The sequence below is a fragment of the Ischnura elegans genome, chromosome 5, assembly GCF_921293095.1.
Source record: "Ischnura elegans chromosome 5, ioIscEleg1.1, whole genome shotgun sequence".
Taxonomy (NCBI): Eukaryota; Metazoa; Arthropoda; class Insecta; order Odonata; family Coenagrionidae; genus Ischnura; species Ischnura elegans.
The window spans coordinates 70,127,498-70,150,639 of NC_060250.1; the positions used below are offsets into that span (position 1 = coordinate 70,127,498).

Sequence of the window (23,142 nt, forward strand, 5' to 3'; positions counted from 1 at the left end):
AGTATTCCACTGCGCTGCACCATTAAGTGGACGCATAACTGCAGCTCTGTCGGCCTTTTTTCGTAAAGTGTTTGTAGATCAATACTAACGCTGCCGTCTAGAAAATTTAGCAGTGCATTGATTGGACCGAATTTAATATTAGCTTGTAGATAAATTTTATTCAGTAATTTCTAGGGATGTGCGAGTAGTGCTTTTTGATCTCAAGTCGAGTATCGAGTCGAGTCGAGTCGAGTATGGCAATTTTGAACCAGGCAATACAGCAATGCATGCTCCAACATATTCTCATTTTTCATATACCCAATTTTCTATTCTGAATGCTTACCTTAACGTAATATGGAAAAGGTAACGAGGAACGTTGATGTAAATTGTATCAGAATTAGGAGGTGAATGAAAATGAATGTGTTTTAAACAGTTCCATGAGCACAATTGAAATGAATTAACCTGTAATAATATTTTATCAATTTAATTAATATATGTATCCAAACTACACAGAAGAGCCCTCAGTATATGCATTTGCATAATTTTACTCAGATTATACACGTGAATGAATCATGTAATATTTGATCCTTACAAATTCTCATCCAGAAAAACGTTTGTTCTACGTGCTCAGGCAGCAGGTTTTGACGTCTACGTGTTCCAGTATTACCTGCAGAAAATTGTCTTTTGCAGCACACTTGTGTTGCTGGACAAGTACTTTCTTTCCGAAGTTGCAAGATTTGGGAACCGAAGGAATTTTTATTAAAAGTTGTGTGAGCGATTTTTATGGATCCTGAATCTTCATGTTATTTAGTGGACGAAGCGAACAAACTATAGAAGTTAGCTTTAGCTTTGTAGACCAAAAAATGTTTTCTTTATTTCTTACTTCATTTAATCAACCACAGCAACTCTTATATTGTAAGTTCAAGAAGGAAATCGGCATTGTCTGCTAAAACCTTAAAGTTGCATTTTTTCCATAGAAATCTTAACAATTTTACGTATTTTCTCAGAGTTTGAGTAAATTAAATGGGGTAGGGTATAAAAGTATCGCGTAAGAAAGTATGAGCGAAGAACCGGGACTCCGAATATGCCGCCGGGTCGGAAGACGGCGCGGCAGACGGAAAGGTATTTGGGGCCCGTGTCAACTACTATAGTGGTTGTCTACTACGTATGCAACAAGCTGAAACTCCTAGGTCAAGAGACTAAAACGACTTATCGACTTTAAAAACGATCTGATCACATTAGTTTCCTGTTAGCGCCTCCTGTCAGCAGATTTAGCTCTGATGTTGTAAAAGTTACATCAGGTGTTCCACAAGGTAGCGTAATCGGCCCCCTGTTGTTCATTATATACATTAACGATCTGTGCTCCCGCATTAGCAGTAAAATACGTTTATTTGCTGACGACGCTGTCATCTATCGCGAAATTAGTGATCACTCTGACTATGGAAATCTATCATCGGACTTAAACAACGTTCATTTGTGGAGTCAAGAGTGGGGACTCGAACTTAATCTGAGCAAATGCATGGCGGTACATTTTTTGCGGAATTCGTCCAACACTAACAATGTTTATGCAGTGGATGGCATTAACATAAAGGCAACAGACGAAGTGAAGTACCTGGGAGTTACGATAACCTCGAACCTCACGTGGGGAACTCATATAAAGAATATTTGCGGTATAGCCCTGAAGAAATTAGGATTCGTCAAGCGTATTGTGGGAAGATTTTCGGATGAGAAAGTAAAAGAAAGGTGCTATTTCGCTCTCGTCCGACCGCACCTTGAATATGCAGCGAGTGTATGGGATCCAGTACAGAAAGACTTAATCTGCGAGCTGAATAAGATACAAAGGAAGGCTGCGCGTTTCGTCAAAAACCGCTACGGGCGTACAGACAGTGTTACCCAGATGTTAAGCGAATTAGGCTGGGAGCCGTTGGAGACTCGGAGGCTGCGCGCTAGGCTTAGATTGCTTGAACAATTAAGAATGGATATATTTAAGAGCGACACAGAGAACATAATCTTAGAGCCACACTATATTTCCAGGTCCGACAGAAGCGATAAATTAAGAGAGATTTTTAGCCGAACGGATAGATATAAGAATTCGTTTTTCCCCCGAACAATAAAGGACTTTAATAAACGCTTGTCCCAACCTCGTTAGAGCACTTCTTTTTTTTTTTAATAGCTGTAAACGGCTGGTGTCCTAACACCCCCTGCCACACGCCTTTTAGGCGGCTTGCGGGGTATTATGTAGATGTAGATGTAGATTTATGAACTTACTTGCCTCGACAGCTGTGTAACCGAAACTATTCGACTCGACATTCGTAATGCTGCTCGAAACACTCGACTCGAGTACCAACTACTCGACTCGACTCGAATTTTCGAGTTCTCGCACTGCCCTAGTAATTTCTCGATTGTCTGCATTGGAGACACTGGCAAATATTTTCGAGGGTTTTCTCCCTGAACTCTGTAAATTTCAAAATAATAGCATAAGTTTTCAACGACAAAAACGTCTCGAAAAAATATTAAATACTTCTGATCAAATGGTAGAGATGCGTCATATAAATCGTGTCGTATTGCATTTCTGAGTGGAGTAGTATTTTCTTCGGTATTAGCTACACTACCCTATCTTATGACCATGTATGCAGATTGTGTGCAACCTTAAGTGGCTGCGGGATATCTGCCTGTATCTCTCTTAGCGGGTTTGCTTAGACAAGTCGACTGTTGTGGATAGGAAGGGCTCAATCTCGTCTGATTGCGATTTAGTCGCGGTCGCGTTCGGTGGGCGAGGTGAGAGTGGCCATCTATCGGGAGGAGTTTGAAGCTCTTAGCATTGGTCGTGGTAGACGTAGCGCCGTGGACTCTTTTTAATTGTTGCGTTCGTTTGCTTCTTCGGCTAGAAGTGTACGTAAGGATGGTCTGCTCTGTAAAGGGCCTGCCCTGATGAAAAATTCCGAGTGGTTTTCTTTAGATTATAATTAATATACGAGGATTACTCTGTAGATACTTGCGTGGAAACAGTTTGCTCTTCGAAGAGTCATAAAAATTTAGAAAGGAGAGAGATATTTGGGATCCGATGAGATAATAATGAATAGATTTTATGTGCCGCAAACAATACCGATAAATACTCGACTATTTGTCCGGTAAAAGTAAATTTTCCGTGTAAAAGTTAAGGAGCTTTCACCCATTCCGGTATAAATGTAATTCTACCCGTTGAAGTCCCAAATGCGACTTTTTGAAATTGAGAACCTTCATCCACTAATTCGGAGAATTATTTTTTTTAACCATAGTGAAGATTTCTTTACATTTAATCGTTGATTATCGAGGGCTGCCGATTTCATGTGGTGGTGAGGCATGCGGAGGCCGTAAGCGTAGTACTAACTCGGATTTCTGGCTTGCTGTCATTATTATATAAGTATTCTACCGATTATGGTAGGTTTGAATGAAGTATTTAAGAAGTATTCTTGCTGTCTCCTCTCCCTTCATGGACTTCCCTCTGCAATACATAACGTCTACTCCCATTCATTCTGTCTAAACACCATATTCTCTTTCTTCCTCCCCCTCGTTCACTCAACATGGCTTGCCGAAGCGAACGGTTAATATTGCTAGGAGGACAGTAATACGCGTCCTTGATGGGGGCATAGGAACGACCTCTCTCTCCGTAGTGTTTTACCTCAGGTCGCTTTAGAGATACTTGGCTGCGTCCTTTGAAGTTTTGGGATGTTTGGGGGAGGGTCGGAAGATTAGGACTGCAACTTGGACGTGTGCGGGTTGCGACGTTCAATGTGTAGCGAGACTGCAAGGGACACTGAGGCGTGGTGGGTCGCTGGCTGCAATCTCGGGAGGACGACGGGTCCTTCAAACTCGATTCGGGCGCGTCTCGTCTGCCCTCTCGATGGATGCAATTACCCACGTCAAAGTTGTACGTGGTCATTCCCCGGAATACGACGTCAAGCTGCAGTGATCGCTTGGGACCGAAGAGGTTGTGAGTCGTCAGAGTGTGCGTTTATGATGGAAGTTTGGCTTTTATTGGTTCGGTGCCTCTCCCAAGTTGGATTTGGTCTTAAATTTAATGGATTACTTTATCTCAACAGTTATGTTTATTCAAAATTCACTAACTCTGGCTTTAATTTGTGGTATTTCATTATAAGTTTTCCTGGATGTACACAACTACTTATACCACTTATTTTTTATCAGAGTGCGGCCCGGGTTTCAATGAATTATCACTATCTTCAGGCGCAAATTATGATTTTAAAATAGTCATAATAATCATAATTTAATTTTTATCATAATATGCGCCTGAAGATGATGATAATTCATTGAATCCCGGGCCGCGCTCTGATAAAAAGAAGTGGTTTAAGTAATGTGTATATCCAGGAAAACTTATGTTTATTCAATTTGTATCTTAATAAGAGCAGCTAACCTTAAGTTTGTGCAAACAAGTAGCCATGGTGCATGTACCAGAAATAACTACATTCAGCAGAAATCTAACGTATAAATTTACAATTTTCATATGTTTCTCACAAAGATACCATGAAATAATTTTGAAACCATATAGTGACTAAAATATACATTTGAAAAATTCCCCGGAATACGACCTCAAGGTGCAATAATTGTTTGGGGCCGAAGAGGTTGTGCGTCACTAGTGGGTGCGTTTATGATGAAGGTTGGGCTTTCATTGGTCGGTGCATCCCAAGTTGGATCTGATGTTGAATGAATTCCTTTATCTCAACAATTATGTGTATTCAATATGTAGCGTACTACGGGCTGCCACCTTTACGTTTGTGCGAACAATTAGTCGTTATGTATGCAACAGAACCAAATACACTTAGTACAAATCAAGCGTTTAAATTTGCAATTATCATAAGTTTCTCACGATGATACCAATTTTAAACCATCTGGTAACAAAAATATGGAAATGAAGGAAACGTTTTTTCCTTTAATTATTATATGATAATAACCACTGTAGGTTAAAGTTATCTTTGTTGTAAAACATGTCTTCTATGTTTCAATTTTTGTTGCATACTTTTTCTGCTATATTATGGCCACAGTCCCTTGCTGCGCATAGTGCTGTGGTAGAATTAAATATTGCTAGCCCCAAAATAAGCTGGCAATTAGAATTGAGAAAAGAAGACAGAATCACTTACTTGCAGAATGTGCCAGTGACGTAAATACCATTGAAAACGTAGATGTTGTGTGGATTATTTGAGCCTATGAGAAATTGTAGAAATATGAATGCGGAGGAGTTAAAGCTGAGAATTTTTAAATTGAAAAATGAATATTAGAGAAAGTTACGTGGTCGTAAGGTTAAAAGAACAGCATTTTTTGTACTGCCTTACACATTTTAAAGCAAACGTTTATCTCTTTGCTGAATGTGCGTTTTGGCTTTAATTAGTTCATCATTAATGTGAATATGCTTAGTAAATTATGAACTAAAATATCTGCCGCAAAGAGGATCATGGTGAGGTTTCAAATGGCAGTTTTAGGTCATATTCTCGCTGTACGTCCTTTGAACGTGAGAATGGTTTAAATTCAGTTGCTATTACACGGTGATGTTTTAGAAGAGGTAATTATTTAATTAGAGCATAGAGTATTCCCGGCTAGGGTAGTCATTAAGAATAGTGGACTGCTGACAGAAATCTAGTTGCGGAAGCATTGCGTTGGAAAGGGAAATCGGATTATGCATGTCATTTTCTCAGTTGAATTAATAGGTGACTGAAATCCTCTCATAATATGGTACGCCAATTAATTAAACTCATCCCATTCTGTCCGTTGGAGTTTGTATTTTGCTGTTGTTACCTTCATTCTGGCTCAGGTGACAGATTTATCAAAACAATTTATCTATTCAATTACGAATAAAATGGCGATTTCTCATAGCTAGTGATGCTGGTTAATTAGTAAATTTATCTGTTTATTAGGACACTTGCGTGCGTATTGTGGATTAATGAAATTGGGTATCCATTTTCTTCATTTTTCTCACGTGCTTCTGCTTCCCGAAACGGCATAATTTCAATCATCCAATCAATGCTCAGAAATTTTTTACAACTGTTAAAAATATCAATTAAAATGACCTTGCTCATCAAAATGAATGCGGGTGTGATTACGGAGGATTCTATACGCATATAAGCGAACGGTTTCCAGAACTGATGCCCCTACTGCTTTGCCCTCAAGTTAAAACTATCTCGTGATTACTATGTGATATTTTGCGTTCCCGAATATTAGCTGGTTACTCCACGTACTCACTTGGACTAGTATGGTGATGTCAGCATAGATGGTATTAAAAATCGTTATGCACGTACAATTGAGTTTTTATATTTTAATGCCAGAAGGTAGGATACGATTTAAAAAATTGAAAAAATAGCACATAGCTTAGCACATTTAAATTTACTTCTTTCAGCGATTTGCATTCCCACGTGTGCAAATCATTCATTGGATTTTCCGCTTTTTATTAATGAAATGAAATTTTGCAATGCCTCATTTAAATAATTTTAAGAACTTCCACCACATCGTGCTGCGTATCACATAAGACTTTTCTCCTGTATTTAGAATCGTTTTTGTGCACAGAACTACATTTTTTTCTTGTCGAAAAGTAGCTGTAGTTTTACAAGTATGCCATTTTCATGTGTACTACGCTAGAATAGTCGAATGCAATTCTGATTATTTTTAGAAATTCTAACACTTTTTCCTCTTTTCTCTCTCTAACAGGTGCTGTCTTTTCAATCCCCCGAGCCTGTGGGCGGACATCCTTTACTCACTGCTCCCGATCTTCAACCCCGACCCCGAGGACCCCCCGAATAGCCCCACCTCTTGCGTTCTCCACCGAGTGAGTGTGTTTTTATTCCCCCGCCGGTCCCTTATCTCGAAGGGATAGAGGTCCCTACACCAAGGGCACTAGGGGACATTTTCCATTGGGGGGTTTATTTTTTTTCACCGAACACTTGCAGGAACCACGGCAGAACATTGCGGTGGGTGACGTTTCGGAAGAGAGACGGTGTGCTTCGAGGAGGGAGGTTTGCTGTTTTCCGCAAGGGGGAGGGTTTTCCCGGCCCCCCTCGAGGGTGTGGAGACTTAAACGCGAGCCTTGCCCCCGTGGCTGCGGGGGTTGGAGGGCAGGAATAATGCGGCCCCCGCGTGGGCTAAGGGAAAGGTAGCGCGGCGGCGCGCCCGCAAAAGTCATTGTTAAGACGTCTAAAGAGTGCCCATCGTAAAGAAGAGATCTTCATAACAGTGAGCTAACTCGCAAAGGAAAAAAAAACCCTCACACTGCCCATCATTCCATAGTCGCCCATCTCAAAAGTGTTTGCCGAAAAAATATATATAAATATATACAAAGAAAAAACAATTTTTAATTGAAAGATAATTCTCGTACTTTTTTCGTGCGCTGAAAATTTTTAATCACCGTGTGAATCGGACAAGGTTCATCTTTTTTACATCAAGTGCGCGTGTTTTTTTTTAAGTTGTGGTGTTTTGTTTTTATTTTTTACGAATAAACGAAAGAGAAGTGCGTGTGTGCGATGGACGGGGAGCAGGATAGCTGCCCGCCTCTGGTATACGCCCCCTCATCCCACGCCACCTTACTGGACAAGATGGAGGCGGCAAGCGAGCCGGCTTCCGCGAGACTCTTGCTGCCCGTGAAGACGGAGCCGCGGCTGCACAGTCCGTGCGACGCGGCTCCGCAGCTCTCGGCCTCCGGGCCCGTACCTCCCCCGCTCTGCATCGAGACGACGGCGCAGCTGCTCAGCCCCTCGTCCTACTCGACGCCGTCGTCGGGCACTGGGTCCGGCGGCGGCAAGAGGCCGCGCCTCCACGAGGAGTGGCTACCGTCGCCGGGGCAGGCCTCCATCGTGGACCCCATGTCGCCGTCGTCGGGACCCGGGGGCGGGGTGCACCCCCCTGGGGGCGGCGGGGGCAGCAGCGTTAACGGCCACCCGTACAGCAACACGACCATGTCCAACGGATACGCCTCGCCCATGTCGTCCGGGAGCTACGACCCCTACAGCCCCAACGGAAAAATTGGTGAGTGTTCCATTGCTTTTACCTTTTTGAGAAATTATAGCTGGGGATAACTTCATTTGAATATCATGTTATTGTGAAGTTATTGTGAAACTCTTGCTAGATTTTATTGCAATTTCTCAGGTTCACCAATTTTTTTGGCTAAATCTTGCATTTCTCTTGTGGAAAAACCTTATATTATCACTTAATTGTCGCGTTATTTCCGGGATGATCGAAGCTTAAGTTAAGCGTAGCTCAACTTATGCTTTGATCCGGTCGAAGGTGGGACGGGTGATCATTCAGTCCTTTTTCTGGTCTGCTTTCTGCATGTGGCAGGCGGGGAAAACCTGGGATTGGCGCATTAGACCGAGAAGGGTGTAAAATAAATGCCAGGGAACCTGTTTTATCCCTGGGCATATCGATCAATGAAATGGACAAAATTGGGTTAAATTTGTTTTTTGGAACTATTATAATGATAGTTCAGGATTTGGAGGGACTCGAGGTCGCGACGGTCGTAATCGGCAACCCTTCCTCGGCTTTCTTAGATGAAACGCCGGCATCTCGGGTCATGGCTAAACCGGTACTCCCCGGAGTATTGACTGAGGTAAAATTACATACATTGTTCCTCATCAGCCTCTACGGAGTTATTTAATTGAATGAACTCGGTAAAATTGTGCCCCTCGAGTTTTCATGCTAACTCTGAAAGTGTTCACTGAAAGTAAATTTGTAAACTTGTAAAAAAACAATTTGTCGCCCTTTACTTGGTGCTTGAAAATTCAGAAGAAAGGTTGTTCTTGAGTTTATTCTATGTTTGCTCTCGGGAAGTTTATGCTGCTCAAATTTTCATGTACGCACGCTCCAGTTAATTATTTTGCTAATTTATTACTCTCTTGAGAATTTTGGGGCATTTGTTTTACGGCTTTAATTTTTTTATTCTACGCCTTCTTTCTTCCATTAATCTGATGTTTTTATTCAATTTAGTCGTTATTTAGAAATCAACGTGAAATTTGGAGGCAAAATTACTCAGAAAATCACTCAGATTATTCTTAGGCCAAGCGTTTTCAGTTCAGTTCACATACCATCGTAAACTGTGAATGACATGAGATAGTAAAAAATTTATAATTCTCAACTTCCCCCATAGTCAAAAGTCTTTCGTTTAAAAACCCGTGAAATCTATAAGCGGAAGGACTACGGGCGTAGTTGTTTTTGAGGGTACACTTAAAAAGGTTTACGATCTCAAGTCCTCACCGAAGTGCATTTATCTAATGGGCATACTTAAAAAAAGAAATCTTTCAGTGCTTTCTTTGTCGTTAAGTTGGCAACATTTTATAATTTCAATCTCCATTTTTCATTATATTGCTTAGAAACTTCCTTCAAATTAGCCATCGAGCATTCAGCTGCTGAGTGAAACGAATTGAGTATAGTCTCCATGACTGTTAAATTCCCTCCTAAATGGTTTTTCGGTCATCAACCTCTTTTTCTGGTGGATAAACTTCCATTCTGTGATTTTCCGTTTTTCTACGAACTTTTTCTATTTACGTTGTTCAATAGACTATTGACTAACAACGTGATCACTCATTTGTCGTGTTTTATAATATTTTGTATTTTTCTCTGGCGCGTAAATTGTACGTATTTTAATGCTTATTATACTGAAACAAAGTAGTGATTATTTATTCCTTCGAGAGAAGAACCACGCTTTGTCAAAAAATAGCACCTTTACATTTTGTAGTTCGAACTCTTTCACCGCGTTTTAATGACATCTTCACGAGTATGTAGTTTAGTGCTAGAGCGTAGAGGCTGTAAAATATTTCGGTCGACTCAATTATTCTTGAGTGCTTTTATGAATATTGCCTCATGGTTTATTCTCTTGAGGAATAGTGCAAAGTGTTAGAGCAGTCACTTGCTCATTATTTCCTGTAAGAAAATTATTCTTACGGTCTACTAAACCAATTTAGCAGAGTAAGTTGCTATTACCTACAAAATTTTCTAATAAAACGTTACATAGTTTGAAATAAATGCACATTGTGCCCTATAACCTACGCGCCCTAGCCATTTTCTTCCCTTTTATAGCCATTTTAGTGCCGTGGCTCCTCTCAATACATTTTTTTACGATAAAATTTCTCAAATGATGTCGAACATGTTTTTTTTTCTTAATATAATCACTTGTAATCCCCAGGCCTCATCCGCCTAGCGAATATCAGTAAATTTTTCTTGGGAACAGAAAATTTATGCTGATTACTTCTATCCTTTATTCTTCTGACCTGTTTTGACCCCTTTCTTAATGCCGCAAAAAAGAAACGTTGTATATACCTTGCTTCTGATTCAGCTCTTAAAGTTTTAATAAGAGGCTGGACCATAAGGTTTATTTCCCTTTTGTGAGAGTCATTCACGCTCAGCACGAACAAAGTTAATGCCTGAAGGCGTTGGAGATATTCGGGGAAAACGTCCGTTTTATTGGGGGCTTCATGCTTTATGGGTCACATTAAGTTAAACGGAGGCTTCTTTTTCGAAGCATAACTTGCCCGCGTAGTTCTGTCAAATGAGAAATTTTGCCCCAAGTCATAATCGTAGATGTGTGTACTTTATCCGCTAAATTTGTGGCCGAACTTGACGTGAAACGACAGATTTGTAGGTATGCAGCTAAGTAGCGGAAAAACTTCGATATTCTGGGGTAGCATTAGAGTAGTTGACTTGTTTTTCCGGGAAAGTTGGAGGAGCATTGGATTCGTCTCGGAATTCCCGGGGCTATAAATGATTTCCGGTCGTTTTTATAGCTGTTCGTGCCTGGAATTAAATAAGTAAAGTAACGCTTTGGTGGTGCGACTGGGTTTACTCAAGGTCTTGCGTATCTTTTCATCGTCATTTAGTAATTAAATTGATACCAGTTTGTGGATGACTTACAGAAGATTCCTTCCTGGTCATGTGTCATTATGCACATTGTTTTGAATTTGGAATTTCTGTTTTTTTAACTTCATTTATTGTTCTAATTTCGAACTTTTCTTTTGGGTTCTAATGCGAATTAAATACTGTGGTACCGATTGTACCTCAATTTATATTATTGCCGATTAAATTTGCAAAGTAGGTTATTAGGGCCCGCCATATTAGATTTGTTCCAGTAATGTATACAGTAAACATCCTTGATGTTGGGAAAGTTTCAGATCTACTGTAGAAGGCGGGCATTACAATGTATTTCCTATGAACTTGTGTATCTAAGGCAGAAAATATTTTGTCAGTAAGATACTCTTGACCTTTAACTTCTACATGTGTGGGTGAAGGAAGGAGCGGACACACTTTAGGGCGAGACGCGTCTGGGGAAGTGAACTTATTTGCTTAATTCAACATTTTGATGCATACTTTCGTGTTTCTCGCCTACTCATTACGTAACCATTTTATTAGGCGACCGCTTTCAATACAGTATCTTTTTCTACGAAATCGGTAGTCTAGTTTATTAGTTAATATTAAAAGGGGAAATCGTTTTTTTATTCACGAATGTTCACCATATCGACCTAAGAACTTAAACTTTTTTTGTGTCGGTGTTTGCAATTTTATCGCATAAAATTCATCTTTCAATAGTGGTGTGTATTTTTTCGTTATTCCTCCTTGATTTTTCTCTTTTCCCCTCCAATTTAGTAAGTGGCTCATATTGTGATTATTGTTTATAAATACTTCTTTGACATTCCCATGGGATATTATCTGCCGCGTGGTCCAAGTTGGTGAATATTGTACGTTACTAAGCTTCCAGCCCGCTGGATGTTCACGTGTTCAAATTCGCGCTCGCCCTGATCGACGAATTCCTCCGTTTCCCTAAATGAGAGTGCGTTTTCAAGTCGATCGCGCGTCGTGTTTTCAATGTTCGAAGCATCTTTTCTCCTCGGATACCGTGGTAATTTTCCCGCCTTGCAGGCGAACGAGTGGCATCAAGTCCTTCAAAAGGGCGGCCGGATTGCATCCCTCTTGACTTGTCACTTCCCCCGTTTCTAATTCCGTCTCCCTTCCGCCCCTCTTCCCTTCATCGCATTCGAACGGAAGAGGAACAGGCATTAAAGAAAGAAAACCGACTGATGGTGGACCATTTCTGAAAATCAAGGCGACCGCCTCCCCCTCCCGCCGATGTATTTTTTTCCTCTATGGGGTATAATGAAATTAATTCTCGGAAGGGTGGCTGCGACGCTGGCGATCTCGTTTTGGATTCCTGGATTTTTCTTTTGGGCGAAGGATAGGACATGGGAGACTATGGCGAATGGAACGAAAGGCCGGTTCTTGCTGTGCGATGGAAATGATAGTGGATCTTCCTAATGGTATTCCGAGTCTTGATTAAATTGAATAGGGATCATGTTTTGCTTCTTCCATATTCCCCATTATGTTAAGTGCTTGTGAGCTCCCAATATATTCATTCCGCGTTTCACATAGGATATTTAAGGCCAGTTTAATTAAATAGATTACGCTCTAGCTCAGAAATAGAAGCCAAATTCAAAGAAGACGTTATTCCTTTCTGTTCAGTGCATTCATTAATATATTTCGTCTGCCTTTCTCGTTACTGAAACATAATTTCATTGCGATACGATTGCTTAAATGGCTATAGAGTTGGTTGGAATACAAAAATTGGTGTGCAGAGAAAAATGCTCCAAACATTTTTTTAATTAGTTTTGAATGCTTTGTTTTTCGTTGGAAAACCATAAGAGTGTGAAATGAAAGACATAAAAAGCGTCGATGTGAAAACTCTTCTCGTTGAGTAAGAAATGGTTTAATGCTTCCTAGGTATGTGTTAGTTGTGTGCGTTAAATATAAGAATAATTACTATTTGGCACATGGATCGAGGGGAATTGAACTAAATTCCATGCCTCTGCATAGAAAAATTACGAGAAGAAAATTCTTTTCACCTGTCAATGATCGACCTGTACTATTCCAATGTTATGATCAATGCTAATGCAATGCGCAGGTTTAAAGTAGTAAAGCCGGGTGTCAAACTCATTCGAACCGACCGTGAAGTCGAACCTGTGGTCCAAGTTCGCCGCGTCTCGTCCTCAAGACCCACCCGCGATAGATTTTTTTTAACCTTTTTTTTGGCGGTAGGGACTCTCCTCCTTCATTCTCGATTCGAATGAATAAAAAGAAAACCTTCGTGTGTTTTTTTAATACTTTTCCCTCTTCACCGTTCGGCGTCGGGTCGAGGTTTGAGTGTGGGTGGTGCTTGTTTACCCTTTTATGTCGAGCGTAGAGCCCATTGTCTTCCTTCCTTCCACCACTTCTTCTCTCTCGACGTGCGTTCATATTTTCTTCCTTGCTTTCTCACCCTCGCCCTTAATATATCCGCCCTTTTCCTCCCCCTGCCTTCAGTTCTTTCCTTCGCCGCCTTCTCTTCTCCTTGCCCTTGACTTTTCCCTCTGCCTGGCGTCACACTATTCCTCCCCTCCTTCATGATAACGCCCTCTCCGGTACACACGTAAACACTTATAAGCGACACTTCCTTTCGCTTAATTTTCTTCCCTCCCTCCTTCCCTTCATCAGTCTGGTCTCCCTCGTTCTCGTGGAATAGGCATTTCCGACTGCCTCTCAGAATTAGGCTGGCTCGTTGACAAAAAAAAGTCTGATCGCCGCGCCGTTATTACGCGTATTATTCCCCTCCCATCAAGGGGGAAAAAGATGGTGCAAGTCAATGTTCCCGAAGCCTTGTGGATGAGTTTGTGTGCTATTATGATTAATTTCTATTGTAATTAATATTTCCTTTCCTTTTTAAAATTAACGTCTCGTATTTTGGGCTAGCTTGTGTATCAATGATTTTGGCTTTTCGTTTACTTACTTAATACTTTACCACAGGTAATAAACAGTTTTTATTGTAGCTTTTTTTGGAAAATTTGCGAATCACTACAGCCCCTGTGACCCTTCCAAAATTTAGCTTTCGGTTTCAATTGTTCTGGAAGTTCTTAATTGTTTTATCCTTTAATTACATCATGGTATCATCACAACGTAGTAGATATAGCGTACCCAACTGCTTACTGCCTAACGCTACCGAAAATGCAAAATTTTCGTTTTGCATCGCGTAAAATTTGCAGATTACTTTGCAAATCTTATAGGGAGGGCACTGATGACTGAAAGGTGATTCACTTCTAGCCATTTTGTCAGCATGTCACCACCCTTCAAAATATATTTTGACTTTTAGCTATTTTCTTTAGATTTTGTTTCACCTTTTGCTTTAAAACCATTTATTTACGTCATGTTGTAATTCCATTCAAACTGTCCTGGAAGAGCAATTTTCGATTTGTGGAAATTTCATTTCCAGGTTTCCACGTTCAGAGATTGAATGGCAAAGGATATGGATGGCTAAGTTAGTTAATTTTTATTGAACAGTGTTTAGGCGAGGGGAATGTGGAGTAATACTTTAGAATTTGATCAAAATACTGTGTTCTGTTGGCGGGGAAAACTATTTGACGATGACTGGATTCCGCGTCTTGTATTTCCTTTGTTTTTTCCCTCAGTCAACGTGTTTGCGTCATGTTTTTGGAAATTTACATCAAAATTCTTCCGATTGTTATATTTTGTGCGATAAATATTTCTGGGCTCCTGGTGTTCTCACCGAAACAATGAAGAAAAGATTTCAGAACGGGGAATTATGTGCTTATTCAGCATGCATCCTTTATTTATCTTGGACAGTTTCTCAGCTTACAACCGCGGTGTTTCTACTCGCTCTAACTTTAATGTAAATTCTGAATCACTACTTTTACTTTTTGATATTATGGGGAAAGCTAAAGTCTTGAATTTAAAATACACTATGTTTATGGAAAATTTTATTCTAGAAATAAAAAAACATTTTTTATATTTTCTTTTTCGGCGTGCAGAAAAAGCAATGAAAAATGAAAGTAATTAGTTTAGTATTGCTATACATCTATTTGTGTTGGCACTCCGCCCTAATGTGTGCTGTGATAATTTTCAAAAAAGGTCATATTGTTTGTGCGTCCCTGCGTAAGCAGTCATTTTCATATTTTTCTGTTTTTCTCAATTTCCAAACTCTCATCCGCAAATCGGGCGTTTATTTCCAAGGAAAGCCTGAATATTACCTTTGGTGCGGGTGACCTCGGGCATAGTTTCTATCCTCTCTGCCGCTTGCGTACGTGCGCCGCTCCAGGTCAATTAAATTTTTTGTGGGGGCCAAACACGTAGTTGTCTCTTATCCTGATTCAATTGACTATATTTGAGTTGATTTCCATGTTTGGCGGCTCGTTGGTTGGCTTTCAACGAATCGCACAATCAGTCACCCTTTGTGTACTCCCCCCAAATCGCAATTTATGTCTATGTATATTTTTTGTGAAAAACCCTGTCTTCTTCCTCGCCATCATTTGCCTGAGCTTTTGCACGTGGGCATCATTTACTATCTCTTCGTGTGATTGTTTCCTCGTCGATGTCCAACCCCCATTTTCCCTTTCATTCCCGTATCTCCTTTTCCTCTTCTGTGTATTTTCATCCCTCCGGCAGCCTCCCAGCGGGATTGGGTCGCCTCGCTTTGGTCAGAACGAGGTCATTTTCTCCCGTTCTCTTCATCAAAACTTCTCCGGTCCCACTGGCCTCCTATCGAGGCCCCGGTGAACAATTATCCTCCCCTCCTCCCGCCGCTGTTTTCCTTTCACTAGCCGTCATTGGAGTTTGACATGCGATTTCCAGAATTTGCTCCCCGTGTGCTTCTGTTACGATGATGGTCTCGCACATTTCTGCTGCCGCTCTTTGTTGTTTATTCGCTGGTGACTTAAGAGGAAATATTACTCCGCTCGATCAGTCGTATTTGTTTTCTTCATTCGTAACTTTATTCCTAATTTGTCAAAGCGATGATATAAAAGATAAACTTTAATATCACTTGGCACAATTTTATCCTTCTTAATTCCTCACGTATGGATTCCTTCACAAAAATCCATTGTTTTCCTCTCGGTAGCCGAGGTGCCAACTCTACAAAAAACACCAAAATATCAAAAGGCAAACACTACAAACAACAAATGAACTTCAGAAAATGAAACACATAAACAGAATGGAAACGTATATAAAAACATGCATAAAAGTGACGTCGTTCATTCTAATTATATTCTTCATTACTGGCTTGAGACTTGATCTATCATCTGGTAATTTTTCGAATATAAAAAGTAAAATTTTGCTGCATCTCATGTAAGAATATTTTGCAATGAGATAAAATCTTCGTATTTAGGTACCATTTTAGGCTGACTAGGGTCACTAAAAATGATTTATTGAGCAGAAGTTATTAGTCCTCTTAGGTGCCTCTTACGTTACAAGGGCAGGGAACTAAAATAATTGTATGTGCGACTACTGGGAGTATCTTTTTTTATTTATCAAGAATAAATTTATAATTTATCGTTTTTATTTTTGGAACAAGACTTCTTTCACAGAGAATTGCATTATACTAGTTACTATTTACCGTTTTAATTCCTCGCAAAGCTTTTTGACTGGAGTAGGATGTGAATATAGTTTGTAAATTCAATGAGCTAATGTATCAAAACAATTACAATTTTCTCGCTTTAAGCCTCCTTTAGCTTCAAAATGTGATGTTTTAATATGCCTCAGAGTTCTGCCCATATTTTTGGTTCCCTTAGGCTGGCATATACATTCATTCGCCCAATTTAGTGCTTCGACTGCTATATCAGTTCATTTGTACATTTTATTGCTTTAGCTGTGCAATTTGAAGCCCATAAATAGATGATAGGATGTAGTATTTAAAAAATAATATTTCGTGTGTCATACCTGCACCCTGTTAAAAAAAAATATATATATATATTATGAAAAAGCAATTTATTTTTATTAAGCCTGAATGCGTTCCGAAATGCATTTATTGGCTAAAGGGTTGTATCCTAGCCGAAGACTTTAATTAGGTGACCAATATAGTTGACGCTTGTCCGTACTGTGATTCTTCTTTCCTACCTCTCTCTATATCCATCAAGATACGCCGTGACAGACTGTCGATCATGTTTCACTCGGATGGAATTTTGTTCTCAATAAATATTTAAGAGCAATGCAAACGCAAATGCTCTCATCTGGGTGGTAACTCTAAATACCTTGAAGTGACAGTTGAGTTTGCTCGGTCATGTAATTAATATTTTAACCCGATTATTGCTCTCTCTATTCTGTGGTCCTCTTTTTGATCCACGGCCAAGTTTATCGTGCCAGTGTTAAACGATAGTAATATATGCTTTATTCCTTAGAGCTACAAGGCTTTAGCTCATATTCTTGCGTCCCTCTTTATGAATTCCTTTGCAGTGGAGGTTGTCCTTTCCTTATATATATGTTCATGGTTATATGGGGGTTAGCTTATTTCGTTCGCAGTGAATGGTTTTGACTGTGTCTGAATTCTCGGAAGCATACGCTGTTGCATTATTCCTGAGGCTTTATAATAAGTGCATCCCTTATTCCACTGTGCTTCAAGAGAATATTTTTTTGCCGGCCGCCGTCTCCGGCAGCTGTGGCCTCCTGCTGCTCGGTTGACTGTGTCACGTGCACGCCCGAACAATTGACATGCGGGCTGCGGGATCATGATATGGCCTTCGGCGATTTTGGTTTTACAATCACCCGTTCCCTTTTTCCAGTCGTGAATTTCTACTGTCTGCGGCTGATGTCCGGGGCTTGCTCAATCTTCCCTTTTTTGGAGCCTTCGGGCGTCGCTTTATGCGTTTCAACCTACCCTTTCCTTTATGAACGCCTTGGGATGCTTACGCCGTGCATTGCAATCGTACGAAATCGTTTCCCTAATCTCATATCCTTTGTAGCCTCGGGTACCGCTTCGTGGGGTAGGGTACTTTGAATACTTCGACGCAAAATTGTAGATATCCTCGCAGCCTTGTTCCAATGCTCCTAAAAAGTGTAAATGAAATATTCTTATTCACAAAGGTGCTATAAATTGCAACTCTGTATTTTACTACAGCTAAGTAAGGTCTTTGAGTATAATCGAAGGCATTTTGTATTAAAATATTCCCATTATTGATGGTTTATTTTACTTGTGTTATTTTCAATTTTCTCCTCGTATTCTTAGTAAGTATTTATTGCACAATGCATGGTCTCATATTAGCTGATCGTACAACTAACTTTGAATAATAGCAAAAAAATAAACTACGGATAGTATGTGAATTTGATTTTATGTTATTTGAAAATGGCCAACAGTCTCACTATCTCAAGAATCAGAATTAATGGTTCTTCTTATAATTTTTAGTGGATAAGTTCCTATGCGCGGCCTTCATAATAGCGAAAGTAATCTTTGAGGGACGCAAGATGCACGTGTTATTTTTCTAGTGGTGAATTTCCATTTCATCCCTCCTTATCAGTCGTACAAAAGTTTACAGTCATTGCGTTTGACTTCAAAATTAACATCCTGTGCCGGTTATTTTTATGATAAAATATGTTAAATGCTTTCAGTTTCACATAAAAACTGAGATTTATCTGCAAATGCACATTGAAAGTTATTGCCGACTTTCCGTAAACTTAACTATGATTTTGAAAAAATTCTTTAATTAGTTATTATTATTAGAGAACCACAAATAATCATACACATTATATTATTACACATCCCGTAAAACGGATTCTTGGATTATTTACAGAAAATGTATATTAACATAGAATAATTTATATAAACAAGAATATCCGGAAACAAAACTCAGGGCCGTTTCTCATAATAAAAAACAGGAGAGAAAAGGTGCGTGATCAAATTCCAGGAAATTCCAATTTTTTTGTAAATACCCGCGCGTGCATGTGGTGTCGCTGATTGTGATTGAACAGTGTTATTATTTATTATTGTTTGTATGAAATCGTATGATTAAAAGACCCCAACCGTCCCATTGGCTCACCGGATGCAACTTACGACCCGTGAATTACTGTCACTATAGTTTATTCTAATATATTCGCTGGCGGCACGCCCAAAATGTATAAATAATCAGTAGTTGTGATTACGGCACCACCCCCATTCCGTTATCCCTCCTAGCCTATCTCATAACCCGTCCGTTCGTCCTCGTCTTCGTTTCCTCTTCCTCAGTCTTCAATTACGGATGCGTGGGTAGTAGCTGGTGGGATCAAAGCCCTTCTCGTGGCCCTGCTAACATTCAATTGCTCTACTTTCCCTACACCGCCGTTGCCTCTCTCGAAAATAGATTCTACGCCTTTAGTGGCTTAAACGACGCCACCGCTTCGGAAGAGAGAGACGAGGGTGGGGACAAGTATGGCTGAAAATTGATCGATAGTCTTTTGTTTGCGCGCCCGCGCTTTCTTGTCGTCGTCAAGTCTTTTTCCGCGTGGCGGCGCCGATGACTTATTTTCCCGCGTATCTCGCGGGACGGCAAAAACTGCGCAAGTGAATGGAACCACTCTCACTCTCATAGGATGACGTAGTGCCTAGCGTTGTAGTCTTTTAGCTGGGTGCATAGAGATCATGTCTCTTTGCTTTGAAGTCGATAATCGGATGGCTTACGTTCATCTCTTGCAATAATTCAAAGCATGTAACGCGATGCTCATTATGAACTTGAAGTTCTAGGAAATTGAAAGCTGATATAGGAAGATATCCTTACATGTATTACATTTTCTTGGTATTAATTTGTTAAAATTCATAAAATTGAGATGGATTCTCATTTTTTAATTTTCATCTTGCATTTATTGATAACTGAGCTGAAAATAACTGTATGGGTCATCACCATAGCCACTAGCTTTTGCAGTTTTGTGGGTGTCAGTTCAGATTTTATATTTTATTTTTAATCCCTCAGTAGTAATTTCAAAGCGTTAAAAATTAATTTCATATGAACATAAAATGTAGTTAGAATGGCTGATTCCTTATCTAAGTTCAACAATTGTTCATTTTATACGACGTGTTTCTCCAGTATGGCGAAGAATTTATCATTTTGTTAAGATGTGACCAATCCACTTCGTGGAATGTATCACCAGAAAGCAGTGGCTATTACCAATTCCTAAGTCGTGGATAAATAATTATGGTCTCGTTGTATTGGCTGGTACTACCCATTTAGCGGTGAGGATCGGGTACTTGAAAACCGTAATAGTATTGAATCGTTCAGTTGGTCATCACGATTAAGCTGCTATCGTTAATATTCAGGAGTGAGATAATATCATCGAAATATCTTACGAATATCTAACTTTGATGTATATTGGAAATACGTGAGAGAAAGCTACTTGAGTAACGAACATACCACTGTCTCTAAATACAGCTGTGCATATAAACTGTGGTTATATTTCAATATTCTTATTTAGAAATACCTCTATCGTGAAGTTGGGATATTTTAAAAGTGAATAGTGGCGCGAATTCCGTTCAAAATGAGAGGATACGAGAACGTCCTAGATTGGCTGCGCCTCAACCTCCTGAACTCGGCACTAACGGCTTCGTCGTTCCGCCGATAGATGGCCAAACTTGTCGCTCGCTCACTTCCCCTCCGATAGCTCGTCTGAAAGCACTGGAGGCCGTGAAAGTTCTCAACTCAGTATGCATTCTAACGTGGAGGTGTTTCTTGTTTTTTATGCAGTGCTTGCGCGATCTAAAACTTTAAATAGCGGTTGTCGGCGATAATATTGTACACGATCGTAGTTTGGACTCCCTCAACCAGTGTTCACAATTTATGTACTCAAAGTGGCAATGGCTTTTCTCATTTTTGTCGATACATTCCTCGTGAAATCAGTAATTTAGTCAGAATTTCCATCTTATTATCTTTTGGATTTAATTCTTGATGATACTGTGCTAATTATGGCTGAAAATGTGTCATTATTAGTAAATTATTTCAAGGGGTAGGCGACTTCTATCATCTCGTCCCTTTGGACCATCGTTTTCTTTTGGCCTTGTCAGGCACGTAACAAAAATCGTGCGTAAATCCGTGGTTTAGCACGAACAGTGGCGCTCACATTTGGGATTCATGGTGAAATTTATACCATAGAAAAAAATTGTGAAAAATTTTCTGAATTACAAAGGACGCGTTCGGTATATTGAGAGGAATTGTTGAAAAAGGTTTTTTTCCTTTGAAATACCAGTAATTATTGAGTGCATCAAATTATAAATAACCAGATTATGAAACATTTATGGAATAAGCTTATAAATAATAAAGTGTAACATTAAGAAACAACGCTTTCCTGGTGTACGATTTGAATGAATTCATTTTGGGAAAAGTCATTGAAATCATCAATACCATCGAAACATCGTACAGAGATCAACTTACCTGGGTTAATTTAAAAAAAACTTCCCCCAAAAGCATATATTCGTGTAAGCGTCAAAAGAAATCATTTTTTGCCTTTTAGTGACCGCCAAAATTATCTTCGAGCGCATCGTAGGTGCTCAAATATGTAAAATGCATATAATAATATAAGGGTTAAATTTGTTTTTGAAACTAGTTCATACACATAAGTTATCTTATTTGAAAAAATATTAGGCTGTTAAGTTAAGAAATATCGGAAAGGTGTGTCTAAAATATCTTCGTCGTTAGAGAAAACATATCTTTATCGTATTTTGTACATCGGCGTAAACATCCTGTCCCAGGTATTAAAAGCGGAATCTCCGAAGAGTAAGAGTTTGGTTTCGGCTTAGAAGATTTCTTCGAACCGCACTTGACTCTGAGAACACCATGAAATGGCTTTTTTCGCCGTTAGTTCAGAATATCTAAATTTTCATGCGCGATCTCGAAATTCTGCAGCCAGACATGGGTAGCAGGCTCCAATTTTAACTTCGAAAACCACTTTTATGTTACAAGGCAAAATCTTTTTGATTTCTGATTAGAGTTCTGTATCGCCGCCGGCTGTATTGACGTTTTTTATCATAACTTTTGTCGCAAGTTAACCCTTTGAGGAAAAGGAGGAAGTGGGGCCCTTTGATTCCTATCTGAATTGGGAGACGTTTAGCATTCACTAAAAATAACCTTTTGAATAAAACTATAGTGAAACGACCTTCAGTCTGTGCAAATAAATTTTTAATTTCCGGAATGTTTTAATTTATAATCGGATGCAAATACGCTCGAAAGTCGCCATTTAACCCAAAGACTTTCGCATAGACGGTGTGAATTTATTTCGCATTTTTTCGTGAGAGGGCCTCTCCTGATATGCTCTTTACTCCCATAACTCTGGGACCCTTTTCGGAAATGCGTGAAAGTTCGTAAAAATCGCGTTCTTCGAAATCTCTTCTATGATTTGCGCATTTTATTATCAGAGAAGGCTGCTGGAATGGGATTGGTGCATTTTGCCGCAAATTCTTACACTAATCCAGGTGGGATCACTGAGAAGGCACCCTGTGGGTCTCGTCTGAGCACCCATCCCGCCTCCTCATCGTAGCCGGCAATAGCTACTACGTACGCCGAGCGAAATCGGGCGCATCTGTTCTCCATGCAAATGGCGTCCTTTTAATCCTCGTGCCTCCTCCTGCTCGGATGATGCATGAGTCCTTCGAGGTGTTTAGCTCCTTGACAAATTGCTCCGCGCAATGCAGGCTTACGTGCTCTCGATTCTTATATTCTCCTCGTTTTAGCCGATTCAACGATCCGTCGTAATTGGATAGAGGGTCTTTTGTCTTGTTTTTGTTTCTGCGGGTTTGTTACGAATTCGCGACGGATAATAGTTTTCCAGGCCCAGTACCCTAGCTACTCTCTATCTCTCTCTAAAGCACGTTCACGGTTCGCGTACTAATTCTCCCAGTGGATAATATAGATATTAATTACGTTGACTGAGGAGCAATGAACCTCTTATTCCAGCCGCTCGATCTTCTAGATAGCATGGAATTCTCTCTCTCGTGGTTCCTCTTCGCCTACTGCAGTTTGCATCGCTAACAGAAAAATATTGTCACGAGCAACACACATTACATCATCGTTTGCAGGGGTGCCTATTTTACGATATTTATTGCTAATGTCGCTTAACCCTGTTGCGGAATGGTTCAAATGAGTAATTACTCATTAAATCGATGCATGTGATACTAAATTGACTTTGAACCTCTCTGATGTTATATTCCATGATTTTCGTCCCGGAAAGGTAGTATTTTTTTTGGGTATCATAGTTGTTTTATATTTGGTATTTATCGATAAAAGAGAATAAAATTTTCTCTCTTGGCCTAGTTTAAAATATCGCATATAATGCTGCAATCCTAATTGAGAGACCTCTTCTATAAGCAAAAATGTGTACGTTCTTAATGTTAAGAAACTTGTTTAGGATTGAGCGCCCAGTTAGGCTATAGCT

The 23,142-nt window shown here is 39.8% G+C and overlaps 1 protein-coding gene across 2 annotated transcripts in view; it reads left to right on the top strand.

Moving 5' to 3' along the window:
• LOC124159035 (ecdysone receptor) overlaps positions 1-23,142 on the top strand; it is a 567,390-nt gene that overhangs the window by 323,381 nt on the left and 220,867 nt on the right. For both annotated transcript variants that reach the window (XM_046534526.1, XM_046534525.1), the window contains exon 3: positions 6,673-7,983. In XM_046534526.1, coding sequence (XP_046390482.1) covers positions 7,482-7,983 — 502 coding nt within the window. In that variant the 5' untranslated portion in view covers positions 6,673-7,481. The remainder of the gene's footprint in view (positions 1-6,672; positions 7,984-23,142) is intronic.